The sequence below is a fragment of the Urocitellus parryii genome, chromosome X (genome assembly GCF_045843805.1).
Source record: "Urocitellus parryii isolate mUroPar1 chromosome X, mUroPar1.hap1, whole genome shotgun sequence".
Lineage (NCBI taxonomy): Eukaryota > Metazoa > Chordata > Mammalia > Rodentia > Sciuridae > Urocitellus > Urocitellus parryii.
Genome location: NC_135547.1, coordinates 119936222 through 119950176, shown reverse-complemented (window position 1 = coordinate 119950176; position 13955 = coordinate 119936222). Strand labels below are relative to the sequence as shown.

At 38.6% G+C, this 13955-nt stretch overlaps 1 protein-coding gene across 9 annotated transcripts in view; it reads left to right on the top strand.

Annotated features, from left to right (window-relative positions):
• Reps2 (RALBP1 associated Eps domain containing 2) overlaps positions 1-13955 on the top strand; it is a 206183-nt gene that overhangs the window by 102836 nt on the left and 89392 nt on the right. For all 9 annotated transcript variants that reach the window (XM_026396752.2, XM_077793947.1, XM_026396750.1 and 6 more), the window contains exons 6-7: positions 10265-10403; positions 13557-13620. In XM_026396752.2, coding sequence (XP_026252537.2) covers positions 10265-10403; positions 13557-13620 — 203 coding nt within the window. The remainder of the gene's footprint in view (positions 1-10264; positions 10404-13556; positions 13621-13955) is intronic.

Here is a 13955-nt window from a genome sequence, read left to right as displayed (position 1 = left end):
AATACCAGTTTCTTTTCAGTTCTGGAGAACCCCTTGCCTGCCTACAGGCATGCACCACTGTGCCTGGCATTGATTGTTTTTTGGTACTAGGAATTGAACTCAGGGGTGCTTTACTTCTGAGCTACATCCCTAGTTCTTTTTTCATTGAGATAGGGTCTTGCTAAGTTGTTGAGGCTGGCCTTGAACTTGTGATCTTCCTGTCTCAACCTCCGAGTGCCTGTGTGCACTACCATGCCCAGCTTAGGTAGTACTTTGTAAAACTGGGAAAGAAAGTGGTGATTGTTTCTAGTTTATACCCCAGGATCCCTGGGTCTCAATCAATATGGTACCATTTCAGCCTTTGAGTTCTTCAGTATTCTTCATGGCAGGTGAACAGGTAGTGTTATGTTCCCATTTACCTATACCAACAACAGTAGTGTTTACTAACTGATGACTTGTTTGATCTCAGTGCTGGGATGGCCTATTTTAGTTCTTTCAACAATCTTGTATGGTACATATTATGTCCTATATTCATCCATTTGGAAGTACTACGTAGCTCCTGTGAGTTAGCCACCATGGCAGGGATACTCTGAAGGCTATAAACTTGCTCTGAAGGTACTTGTAGTCAAGTGGGGGAGACGGATTAGAATCAGATGATCCCATCTACGCATGTAGAATTCAAAGCCAACAATTGCTGCAAAGACAAGGGAGTACTCTGGTAGCACATAATAGGAAAACCTGACCTCAGGCTGAAGAGTGAGAGAAGGCTTCCACAAAGAAATGACACCAGAGCTGAGCTATGAAGAAGGACTAGGACTTAAGTAGGCAAAGCAAAATGGAGCAGGGAGATGAGGAGAGGGTGTTTCAAATAGTGGCAAGAGCCTAAACAAAGGGCATGTGTTGGTCAGGAATCTTTTTGTTTGTTTCATTTTGTTCATTTTATATACACATGACAATAGAGTATATTTTGACATATTATACATACATGGAGTGTAACTTATTCTAATTAGGATCCCTTGTGGTTGTACCTGATGTGGAGTTACACTGGTTGTGTATTCATATATAAACATAGGAAAGTTATGTCTGATTCATTCTACTGTCTTTTAGGATTGATTATGAACAGAATCTCCTTTAGATAGTTTAAGCAAATAGTGATTTATAATAGGGAATGTAGATGGCCTGCCATATCTTTGGAAGAACTGAAAGTAGAGATTCAGAATAGAGTTTGCAGGAACAATTTCCAAAAAAAACTCCACTGTTGAACAGAGATGCTAAGCTAAGGAAGTTTTGCCTCTGCCACAGACAGAAGGCTACAGCATTGGGAAACTGCTGCCATAACTTCATCTAGTTCTATGCCATGAATGACCTAGGTGAGCCAAATGAAGGCTTCTTTCACCATGTAACTCAGCTCTGAATCAAACTTCCATGGGTCTATTTGTTTAGTGGACCCCAAGCTTCATGTGGAATTTTAGCAGCAAGAATATTTCAGCAGTGTAGTTTTTAGCTAGCCAGCCTGTGCAGTGAAGAGTTATATAAGAGGGGTGGGATGGATTTTGAATGAGCCAGTCTGCCACATATGGCATGGAGATTAGACATATTTGAAGACTTGAAAGCAGGTTGGTATAGTTAGTGCCTGGAGTGGGAGGGAGGCAAGTCTGGGGTGAGGGAGGGCCCTGTAGGCCCCGGGAGTACTTTTGACGTCAGAAGCTGATGACTTGGAAGTTAACTTGTTAGTAAGTGATCATCCCAGATTTGAACCCAAGTCTGTCTGCCTTCAGAACCGGTGTGTCATTTGTATCTTCAATCAGTGGCCTCATTCTCTGAAGTATTCCTTTTATTCAACCAGAGTTCTTGGTGCATCTGTTTTCCAGCTGAACTCAGGCTTCCTTGAGAGCAAGTGGGAAGACATACTGGAGAAGATATAGGCAGCCTTGACCTGTCCAGCAAGGATGGGTGTGGGAACATCATTACATCATTTGTAGAAGTCCATAGCCCTGTCAGTCTTCTCTTACTGCTGACTGCTTTTTTTCTCCTGGCCTTCTCTTCTAAGCAAAGGGCACAATCTTGACAGTTTTGAAGGAAAAATTTCTCTGGAGCAGTAGACCTTGGTTTTTGATGGAAGAACTGGAGATAATTATTACTAATAAGCATTTCTTATGTTAATCAAAATAGTGTTAGTTCCACATACCAGAAAACAGTAAAACGATTAAATATCTGTATCATTGGCTGTCTGCAGGATTCTCTCATGATGTGAAAAGATGCCAGATGCTGCTGACATGCAAAAATTATGTGAGGAAATAAGAAGTATTCTGTCTGTATAATTTAATAGTCTCAAACTATACCAGATGATGGGGAGGAAGGTGAAAATATAGCAGAGTCATTCATATCTCAATATCAGAGCATCAGTCTGCAAAATTGCTTCAATGATTTAGGCATTGCATAAGGTTCTTTCTGGAAAGGAAGTGTTTTTCTAGGTGAATAGAACAAAAACCATAGAGTTTGATGATCAAGAGTACATACTCAGGATTCAGTTCATATTCACATTTTCAGCCCTTTCATTTACCAGGCTTGTGGTCTTTATTACTTTTCTTACCTAATCCACAGTTTCCTGTTCTACCAAATGGGAATAATGGGTCCTACCTTACAGAGTTGTTGTGAAGATGAAAATAGATCATTGTGTATTGGGTACTTACAGTGCCTGACATTTAGCAAAATAGTGAATACTGGTTACCTATAATATTCTTTTATGTCTATGGTGATAGTTTTTAAAATTTAGCTTATCTTAACAAGAAGCAACTATGTGTTGCACATTAGGCTCAGAGAGATTCCAACGATTTAGAATCAACTTTCTAACCTGGTGAAATTAGATCACTAAGTTAGCTTGGCAATATGGGGTGAAAGACATCTTTGTGGGTTCATTTCCATGAAAAAGACAGAAGTTATTTTTTGCAACTTCCTGTGAATATATAATTATTTCAAAATAAAAAAAAAAGAATTACAAAAAAAGGTGTCTAAGTTGAAGATGGCCCAGTCTTTACAGTATTGGGTAATATCGCTGGACAAATACACATAGGTTCATTTTCAGTCAATTTAGGAGATCTCATGTTAACTTTTCTGTGTTCAAACTGGCATTGACAATTTATCCAATAATTTTTTTAAAAAAAAATTTGGTACTGCGAACTGAACTCAAGGGCACTCAACCTCCAAGCCCATCCCCAGCCCTATTTTGTATTTTATTTAGAGACAGGGTCTCACTGAGTTGCTTAGAGCCTAAGTTGCTGAGGCTGGCTTTGAACTCGCAATCCTCCTATCTCAGTCTCCTGAGCCTCTGGGATTACAGGCCTGTGCCACCATGCCAATCATTTTTATTTGCTCATTCGTTCAACAAGTACTTATTAAGTGCTTCCTATGTGCTACTTTTCCAAGAACAAGAGATATAGCACTAATCAGAATAAATAAAATTTCCTTGTGGTGGGGAAGGGTGAGAGAGAGTGTAAACATAATTTATTGAGTGTATTGTAGAATGGTTTACTAATGAGACAGAATAGCTGAGCTCTATCTCCTTTTCTAGCTCCTTTTTTTTCATTCCTCATATAACTATTTTCCCCGTTTCATCTTAGCCCTCTTTTCTTAAAAAGAACTTTGTACTCCTTCCCTGGGAATCCCCTCCTAACTCAGGAAACATGGGCCTATTTTAACCAAACAGAAAGGCGTCTATAAAAATTGGGGCTGGATGGGAGGAATGGCAGATCTTCTTTTCCCTTTTAGCTTTGTTTGAAGGATGGATTAATTGGGGGAACAACTACTATAACAATCGTGCCCTGTATTTTAATGACTTACCATGGTAGATATATTTCTTACCCATATAACAGTCTGGCAGGTGTCTTTCCTTCCCATGTTGATTCAACAGACTTTTTTTTTTTTTTTTTTTTTGTAGTGGGAATTGAGAACCCAGGGGCCCTGTACCATAGAGCCACATCCCTATCCCTTTTTTATTTTTTAAATTTTGCAACAGTGCCTCACTAAGTTGCTGAGGCTGGCTTCAAACTTGTGATCCTCTTGCCGGAGTCTCCCAAGTTGCTGAGATTATAGGTGTGCACTACCTCACCTGGCTCCACATGGTGATTCCAGTATCAGAGCTCCTTCTATTCATAGGCTGCCATCCTTCTTTTGGTCCTGCCAAGGTCACTGGTGCTTACATTGCATTGAGTTTGATTCAGTTAACATGGCTGCATCTAATTGTGAAGGATGCCAGAAAATGTCATTTCTGGCTGAGTAGTCACTCAGTGACACCTTTATACCAGGCATAGTTGGGGGTGAATTATCAGAGGATGTTCACCATAATCTCACAGACCAGCACTGCCATCATTTGTCTCTTATGTTTTTCAGCCCCATGACTAACCAATTGCTGTGATCTTTCTTTAGGCAGATTAATATTCACTTGGGCTATAGATAGAGTTGTTTCATCAGCCAGTTAGCCATTCTTTATTTTTAGGTATTTAAGTCCTCTGACTTTTTTTAATATATGAGATCACATTTTGATCAGTGATCACCCTATGGTACTCTTATTTCCAAAGTATTTTTGGCAGGAGAAATGCCCTCACATATTCATTGAGGGCTTGGTGTGAGTTTTCATTTCTCCAGAAGGTTTGTTTTTGCTAATATACCAAAAGGACATTGTTGTAAGATAATCATACACTCATAGGTGAAATGGCTGGGCACTGAGGCAGCAGCATTTACTGGATGCCTCTGGGTTGGGATTATATTCTAAGCAGAAATGTTTTATGGTTGAAACAAAATACACACCCTTTTTATGTTCTGCCTGACAATGCTTCCTTGCAATTCATATTATTGAACTTCACTTGATTTTTAAAGATACTTTGGGGATAAATGCCACCTTTTGGGATTTTATTAATAGTATTACTTTTTAATGAGTTGTTTGAAGTGTTTTTCATTTTAAATAGCCAGTTTTCCCTAGAGATAATAACTTGCAGTGCCAAATACTTGCATTTCACTTGAAACAAAACCAAGGGGTTGAATGTTTTAAATACAAGCAAATCCAATTCTCCTGTGTCTCGAGAAACTGTATAATGAACCATATGTATATGGCTTAAGCAGACAGATGTGGAAGATTTCTCTCTCCTCTTACTTTTTTTTCCTTAAAAACACTTGCAGAGCTCAAAATTGGCATCAAGTAGCAAATATCTGTGCTTAGCCAGCAAAAGCACTAGAGCTGCAGTTGAACTGGGGAGGCCTTTTAGGGTGTGTGCAAAAACAGAACTTTTCCTGGTTCTGGTTTCTACTTGTATGGCGAAGGCTCCAAGAGCATTCACCCTCATCTTTGCCTTCAGTCTTTGTAACTAGCCATTCTCTCTTAAGTGACTGACATTTTAGATCTTTTTCCAAAAAGTTGCATTGATTGTTGTGATTCTGTTGGAGGACATTGTTCCATGCGTGTGGGTCCTGTGGTGAGATGGTCCCTAGCTGCTGACAAAAGATACTCAGATACCTGGAATAGGCCTTCTGCTGCTTGAGGTCATGTGTTTTTTTCTTTCTCCTATTCCCATTATAGTCCCTCTTTACCTCTGGGCCCCATTGACGTCTGTTCCAGGTTTCTGATATGGCCATAATTGTTCTTCCTGCTTTTTTAGTCTCTTGTTTTATTCTCCTAACTGAGGAGATCTTTCTGTAACTTGAATATGATTATTTAATTATCCTGTCTAATACTTACCTGTGGTTTTCTAGTGTCTTCAAGACAGAGTCTAAGCCTGGTAACTCTGGGCTCTGCTTTCTGTCTGTCTGTACCATCTTGAGGCATCTGCACTAATATCCATGCTATGCTGACAGCTTACTCTGTCTATATTTAGCCCAAAGGAGCTACTATCAAATGGCCATTTTCTTTTATGTTTTAGTGTCTTCACAAATACCATTTCCCTTCCTTGCCTTGCCCTGCATATTTTATGGCATTGCTTCTCAAACTTCAGTATGCTTAGAATCACCTAGATAGCTTGTTAGATCAGTGCTAGATCCCTCTCAGACTTTCTGATTTAGTAGGTGTGGGGTGGGGCCTGAGAGTCTGCATTTCTTAACAGGTCTCCCATGGTACTGATGCAAACGGGGACCACACTTTGAGTAGCAAAGTTCTAGAGTGTCTTATTAAAGCATTTTTTTGCTGTTTTGTGGTTGTATGTCTTTCTTCTTCACTGAATTCTAGACATCCTGGGAAAAAAGAATCTATTTGCCCATCTGTAGTCACAAAGGGATATGGTTGCTATTTAGTAAGTATCTATTGAATTAATGCATTTTCAAGTCACTGTTGATCCACTCAAGTTTATAGGACTTTGCTTCTTGTAGTAGATCAGCTTTCTTTTGGCATGATTCAGCTTAATGGTGTGTGGAAGGTCATCTACTCCTTCCATATGCCCTTATTTGGTACTTCAGATGCTTACTAGATATGGAACTTGAGAACCTCCATGAAGATTAGATCATAGGTGAAGTACAGGACATGGTTTTGTTTTGATAGCTCTCAAACTTTAAAATATAAAATGGACTCAGAGATTTTCTTTCATTCATAACAACACAGAGCAGTTTCCATATCTATATGTTGCAATGTGAGACATGCTCCTGAACTTAGTCAAGCCTGTCAATAAGTGGACCTCAGATGCTTTTGGTATCTGTGATGTACCTGGTAGGGACTGTATGTGGGTTAAAGGAGTATCTGATGTGATTCTAGCCCTCCAAGCTGAAACCTATGTGAAGATACTTAGGAACACTTGACATGTTCAAACTATGTAATGCTCACCATAATTATCAAAAAGGTACATATTTTTTTAAAAGAATACACAAATGATTTGTTTTTTTTTAAAAAACCATTTCAAAATGTACATTTAGGAGCAAGGGGAAAGAGAGGGTAGTAGTATTCACTTAGTGAATACAACTGAAGGACCTCACTATGTATGGATTACACAGTGTTCATATGACTTTTCTCTTTGTCATAATGCCTTTTTGGTTCTAGGGAGTAGAAGCTTTCCTTGATAACTTAAGTTTTCTTGAAAAGGAAGAGGGTTTGGGATTCTCATGGGAATCCAAAGAAATGAGAGATAGGGAGCCGACCCAGTGGTCCATAAAGGTAGAGTTTTTGATTATTCATGCTTGCTCTGCCATCATGGACCTTGCCTAATTGCATTGAGTTTGCTTTCCTGGCCTCTTCCTTTGCACTGTCAGTAGCCTTCCTTGTCCCCTACTCTAGTATTGCTCCTTAAAGGCTCTTCTCATCCTTGGTTCTAACCCCCTCTTGAATCCCACTGGCCCTTTCTCCACATTATGACTCTGCTCTTCATTTGTTCAGGTTCTTCTTTCTCTACTTGTTAAGCTATCTACTTCTTATCTACATCTCTAAGAATGAGCATCTGGCCTAAGTTGTTCTTGGAAGAGAAGAGCTTTCCGTGCCAGAGCACCTCAAAGGCTAGTGCACTGTGTGCCCACCCACCCTTACCCGACTCAGTCAGGTGAGACCAGGCATGTGGTGGGTCATTTGGTCCACCTCTGGCTGCTGGCTCCACCTTTGTAGATGGGCCAGGGAATAGGCAGCGCCTTGTATTATTGCTGTGGGCACAGGAGATACGTGGAGAACCTTTGGGGCATTGGGGCTTGCAGAATTTTGAGTCAGCTTGCATCAGAGGAAAAGTGTCCTGAGGAGAAGACATAAATTTGACCTATAAATAGTGAGTACACGGGCAATCAGAAGCCTGCTGAGGGTGAGCAAGGGGGACATTGGATTTTAAGGGTCCTGAAGGCCAGATAGAGGAAGTGGATTGGTCATCTCTGTAAGCAGAGGAATCAATCACTCTGTTCTGTTCATTTCTGATTCCTTTGGTCAGAATAGCCTTGAGATCTACTAAGAGACCACTGAGGCTCCCCAGGTGTGAGGTGATAGGGAGAAGAAAGAGAAGGTGGTCATGGGTCTGCAAAAGAGCAAACATGGACTGACATTAACAACTGGATAGGGCAGCTTCATTACCAGGAGGGAAGTGGTGCATTCCTGGGGATAAGGAACTTTCATTTCACAACCAGGAAATGCAGTAGACCAGCACTCAGCATGGAGACCTCTGTGCCTTTATTCACTGGGAAGTGCGGGGCCAATCTTCTGACCTTTATCCTGCTTGCTTCATGAACCACCACTGCCCACTTCATTGTTGACTCCTAAGTGTTCATTCTTGTCTCTTCTGTCTACACCCCGCTGTTCTGGTTCCTTTGCTCTTACTCTTTCTGTCAGAGGTGACTTGAAGGGCAGTACTCCTGTGAGTTCTCCATGTTATAATGTGGCCTGTAATCCAATTCAGTTCCAGCTGGCGTCCCTCCATCCTGTGTTCTACCTCTGAACCCTGTTAAACATCTGGGTTCATTCAGAAAGTGCTGCTAGGGCAGAGGTTTGGAATTTGGTAGGAACATTTTGGAAATTGTGGGTCTGTTGAGTACTCTGACTTTTAATTTTTCTTGCTTTCTTTCTTTATATTGTTTGTCTATTATTAGAATGATAGAGATTTAAAAAAATTCAAATAGATGCAAACTAGTTAAAAAACATTCTGATATGCAGGAACTTGACTTTGAACCAAAGATTAAAAACAGAGGTCATTATTTGTTGTGTGCAGGGGTTCACTAACACATGGGCCAGTCCCTTAGGCTCTCTGGAAAAAGGATAATAAATAATACTTGCTATGCCTACCTTTAAAAAATCTGGACAGACTAAAAAGAGGGGTGTGTGAAATTCTTTATAAATGTCAAAGCATTCTGTGAACTCAAGGTCTTAACTTGTAGACAGTAACTTCCTGGGCATTTAAAAATAGTTAGATTTACATTTGGTAGAAATTAATCTAGTAGAAAGTGACATAATGATTATTAATGACTAACAACCATGTATCTCCCATCTCCTTTATGTGACCTTCCTTGTGACTGTCCTAAAGGGACAGATGCTTTCTTTCAAGAGCAGCCCCTCTGCTGGGTGTATTCCTACTTGGCACTTCTAGGAATATGCATTCTACTGGCAGAGTTTTATCTCATTCTCCCAGCCCTCTCAAAGTACCTTTAGTCCAAGGTTTCAGGTATCAGAGTGATATTTTACTTCAAATATGACATCACAAGGTTATATCACAGCTCAAAATTTTATACATCCTTCTTTCTTCCCCACATTGTGAGAGGGAGACAGGTGTTTCTGGGAAGCATTAATTTCTGAAATGTTGTGTTTATGGGAGTTGGGGACAAAGGAGATGGTTTGCTGTCTTTTTTGCAGATAGTGGGTAGAATACTTTCCCAATGATTAGTTTCCTGACAGTGTGCTCAGAAGCAGGCAACTTGATGACTCCTCAGTAGTAATCACCCACCCCGCTTCTTTCCTATTCTCCTTTTATCCTAAAGTTCACTGTTCTGATGTTCACTTCTTGGTACCGTGAAAGTGGCCCTTGGCAAGTAGCACCTAAATCTTGGAGTGGATGGGAAAAGTTAAACAAAGCCCTTGCTGTTTTTCCTCCAATCATCGAATCACCATTTTTGTTTCTTTCCCCAGGGCCTGGGATAGCTTTTGTTTTCTTCTGTGCTGCTCTGATTTTCTGGGCTCCTAATCTTCAAATTTGACGTGCCCGCCCTCTAGTGGCAGGTCTGATGCACCCCTTGTTACCCTGTTTATTGTTGTACCATGACAATTGTTTTCATCACTCAGCTCTATTAGTGTTATCCCCAACTTATAAACGTGGAAGGACAGGGTCTGTGATATTGACTTGCCACTCATGCAGGACCTTGAGACACAGGATTTCAATTGGAGCTTTTGACTCCTGGATTTACACTGTATGAATGCAACAGAAAAATGATCATGTAGTTATAGATGTTCTAGTGGGTTTTATTCCTGGTTTAAAAAGAATCCGGATTATTTTATCATAGACTCAACTGATCTGAAAGGATAAGAGTATGGTGAATAGTTGGAGATAAGAGTGATAGACCTTTTTCTTTTTTAACCCTTCCTTCATGACATTGGAAAATTTTCTTGTTATTCACCAGGGGTTCAATATTTCATGTTCAGTCCTGTTAATAGCATTGAGGAAAACAAAATGTATAAAGCTTGATGTCTACCTATAAATTGATGTTGCAGTCACATTATAATTATGAGGCAGTTAGATTTATTCCCTTGGGGAAAAAATTAAGTACAATGCCTAAAAACATTTTTGTTGATGTGTTTTCCTTCATCTCACTAAAAGCAGGTTCTCTGAGCATTTCCTTTTTATTTTTTTTAAAGTCCTTTTCAGTGGAGAGAGAACTACAGGATAACAACAGTAATTACCCAGATGAACCCTGGAGGGTAACAGAAGAACAGCGGGAGTACTATGTTAATCAGTTCAGATCCCTTCAGCCAGACCCAAGTTCCTTCATTTCAGGTGAGAACATGGAGTCCTTGGACATTGTTCTCATGTGAATTACAGTAAACATCATGAGAAATAGTTTATACAGAATGAATATGACAACCTTCTGTGATTTCAGTTTGTTTTCTTCTAAGGTGGAATTTCTTTTTTTGTTTGTTTTATTTTTTAAAAATATTTATTTTTTAGTTGCAGCTGGATGCAATACCTTTATTTTATTTATTTTTACGTGGTGCTGAGGATCGAACCCAGGGCCTTGCACATGCTAGGCAAGTGCTCTATCGCTGAGCCACACACAACCTCAGCCCTCTAACGTGGAATTTCTTATCAAGTATAAATCACACAGAAAAAAAAAACATTGGCAATGACTTTGGGAAAATTATATTTCTATTTCAAAGAGGTTAAATGGGAATTTTTGAGAAACTGGTCCAGACCCTGCACCTTATTAACTGAAACAGTACTATTTTTTTCTTGGTGCATATTAAGTGTATGCAATAATTGGTTTCATTGTGACAGACTTGCACATGCATATAGCAAATTTAATCAGTATCACTCCATAATAACCTCCCTTTTCCCTCCTCCTCCTTCTGACCTGCTTTCTCTACCCTAATGATCTTCCCTGTCTACTTTCTCAAAATCTTTTCCCCACCCCTGCCCCTGCAGCAGTTCTTGAAATGGCAGATTATAGCACCAAGGGGACACCTTAGATTGCTTATTCATTATTTTAGAGTCAGAGCAAGGACAAGAGCATAGCCTTCTGAGGAGTCTCCTTATGTTTTATACACCCTTAGAAGTTCAGATTCATGCTTGTTTTCTTCAGCTCAAGTCTTTCACCTCTGTTTTTTCTGAGAAAATAAAATATAGGAGGAAAATTGACCAGCATTTTCCTACATGTAGTTCTTCTTGGTTATCTTCAGATATATGTATTCCTGTTGAATTCTCATGCAAAATTCCAGCTGAGAGGAATTGATTTAATTCCTGTGTGCCTATATTTTATAAGACTGAAGGCTAATAGTGACTAGTAGAGTTTGGAAGAAAAATTCATAAACTGTCTTTTTTTAATATGTCAATTTTGAAGCATAACAGTATATTCTTGATAGTTATAACCTGACATATTTAAATTTCAACCAAGACCAGTCTTCTATGAAATAAGATGTGTAATGGAGATATGCTTGTGTAAATAAGTGTAAACATTACTTGCTGACTGGTGGTAATGACTTTATTGAAGGTGGAATAATGTAGATATAACAAATTAATGTTATTATCATGATTTAAAAAAGCAAGGAGAAACCCAGATTATACATATTGACCACTTGCTAACCTTACCCCCTTCTTAGTGATTTTCTTCACAATGTATTTAGCCAGATACAAAATAAGTACTTGTTAGAAATGTTTTTATTTTCCTTCAAATTTTTTATTTTTCAGAATTTCAAATGTAGATACAAGTAGACTGGTTACTACCCCTATGTGCCTATCACATAGCACCAGTGATTTTATCTGTATTCCCTCTTAGCCCGGATGATTTTCAAGAGCAATTGTCATACCATTTCATTTTAAAAATATTTCATAATGTATCTCTAAAGATAAGGTCTCTTTGAAAAAAACATACCTCACTGGCCCGCACATTCCTTAACATCAGATTTTCTTTGTTCAGATTTCCCTGGTTGTCTCTTAAATGCCTTCTAAATAAAGTTTGATTATAGTTAGGAGAGTTTAATACATTATGATTAGGTTATCTCTTTTTTTAAAAAACAAACTTTATTAAGATATAATTCATATACCATATGAATTGACCACTGCGAGTTTGCAGATCAGTGGTTTTAGTATATTCACAGCCTATAGTCACAATGTAAGTTTAGAACATTTTGATTACCCACCATGTACTTGTCAGCAGTTATACCCTATTCCTGCCTTCCCCACCTCCTAGTCCTAGGTAACCACAAATCTACCTTCTCTTTGTATAGAGTTACCTATTTTGGAAAATTGTACTTAAATGGAGTCTCCTTTTATGATGGCATGGTGGTGGGGCTTGGGTTTATATTTTTCATTAGGGCAGATCAAAGGCAGGAGCCCTCAGGCTTTACTAGTGGCAGCCAGGCATTAGTTCAACTTTTTAGCTGTTTATTTCCCTATGAGTTCCACCTAACTTCTCTGGAACAGTATGGTTACAAGTGACTCTTTACTGTCTGAAGGCCAGGCCAGGCCAGGCCTTGAGTTGTGGGTTTGGATCTAATATGATGTTTTGTTTTTTTTTGTTTTTTGTTTTTGTACTGCAGATTGAACCCAGGAGGCGCTCAACTGTTGAGCCATGTGCTCCAGCCCTTTTTATTTATTATTTATTTTTTTAATATTTATTTTTTAATTTTAACTGGACACAATATCTTTATTTTACATTTATGAGGGGCTGAGGATCGAACTCAGTTCCTCAAACATGCTAGGTGAGCACTCTACCACTGAGCCACAACCCTAGCCCCAGCCCTTTTTATTTTTTATTTTAAGACAAAAAAATATTGTCCAGAAGGTGTGTCTTTGTTTGGTGGGATTCATGGTGCTAATTTTATTCTTTTTGCTTGCTTTTTCTACCATGATTGTATATTAATTTTCCACCCTTTATAAATAATTTGAAATTTGTCTTTTGGATTTTGAATAAAATTTTGCAGTTTTTTGGTAATAATGATTTGAAGTAATTATCTGAATTGCATCTGTCATATGAATGTCATTGTTGCTTTTACCTTTTCTTTTTTTTAATATTTATTTTTTAGGTGTAGCTGGACACAATACCTTTATTTCACTTATTTATTTTTATGTGGTGCTGAGGATTGAACCCAGGGTCTTGCAAGTGTGAGGCAAGCGCTTTACCGCTGAACCATAACCCTAGCCCTGCTTTAACCTTTTCTGATGAATATATTCTTTGAAAACCTGCTTCATACGTTGTTTTTATTTCATCTATCTATCCATCCATCCCAGGGATTGAACCCAGGGTCTTACTATGCTAAGCAAGACATATGCTGGTTTTAGTCCCGTTATTTGTAGTTGTTTTGAGGAACAAGTGTGTTTGTGGTTGTATGGTAGAGGTTGCTGAATGAAAAATGATGATTTATTTGCATATAAATATAAAAGCTGCTCTAGATGAATAATTAATGATTTATTTAAACAATGACTTCTTGATAGGTTCGGTGGCCAAGAACTTCTTCACCAAATCGAAGCTTTCCATCCCAGAACTCTCTTATATATGGTAAGTAGAGTTAATGCCAACTAGTGTCTTTTATCATACATATTCACCCTTTAGTATTTTTTAGTCTTATTTTTGAATGATTTTTTAACACACTGAGTGAACACAATTCAGATTTTTTAAAAAAATATTTTTTAGTTGTTGATGGACCTTTATTTTATTTGCTTATTTATTATATGTGGTTCTAGGAATCGAACCTGGTGCCTCACACATATGAGGCAAGTGCTCTACCACTAAGCTACAACTCCAGCCCCCAGATTTTTGTTGCTATGAAGATTAAGTTATCATATGAAAAGCACAATGAACAGTATCTGCTACACACTATGCACCAGAAGTGT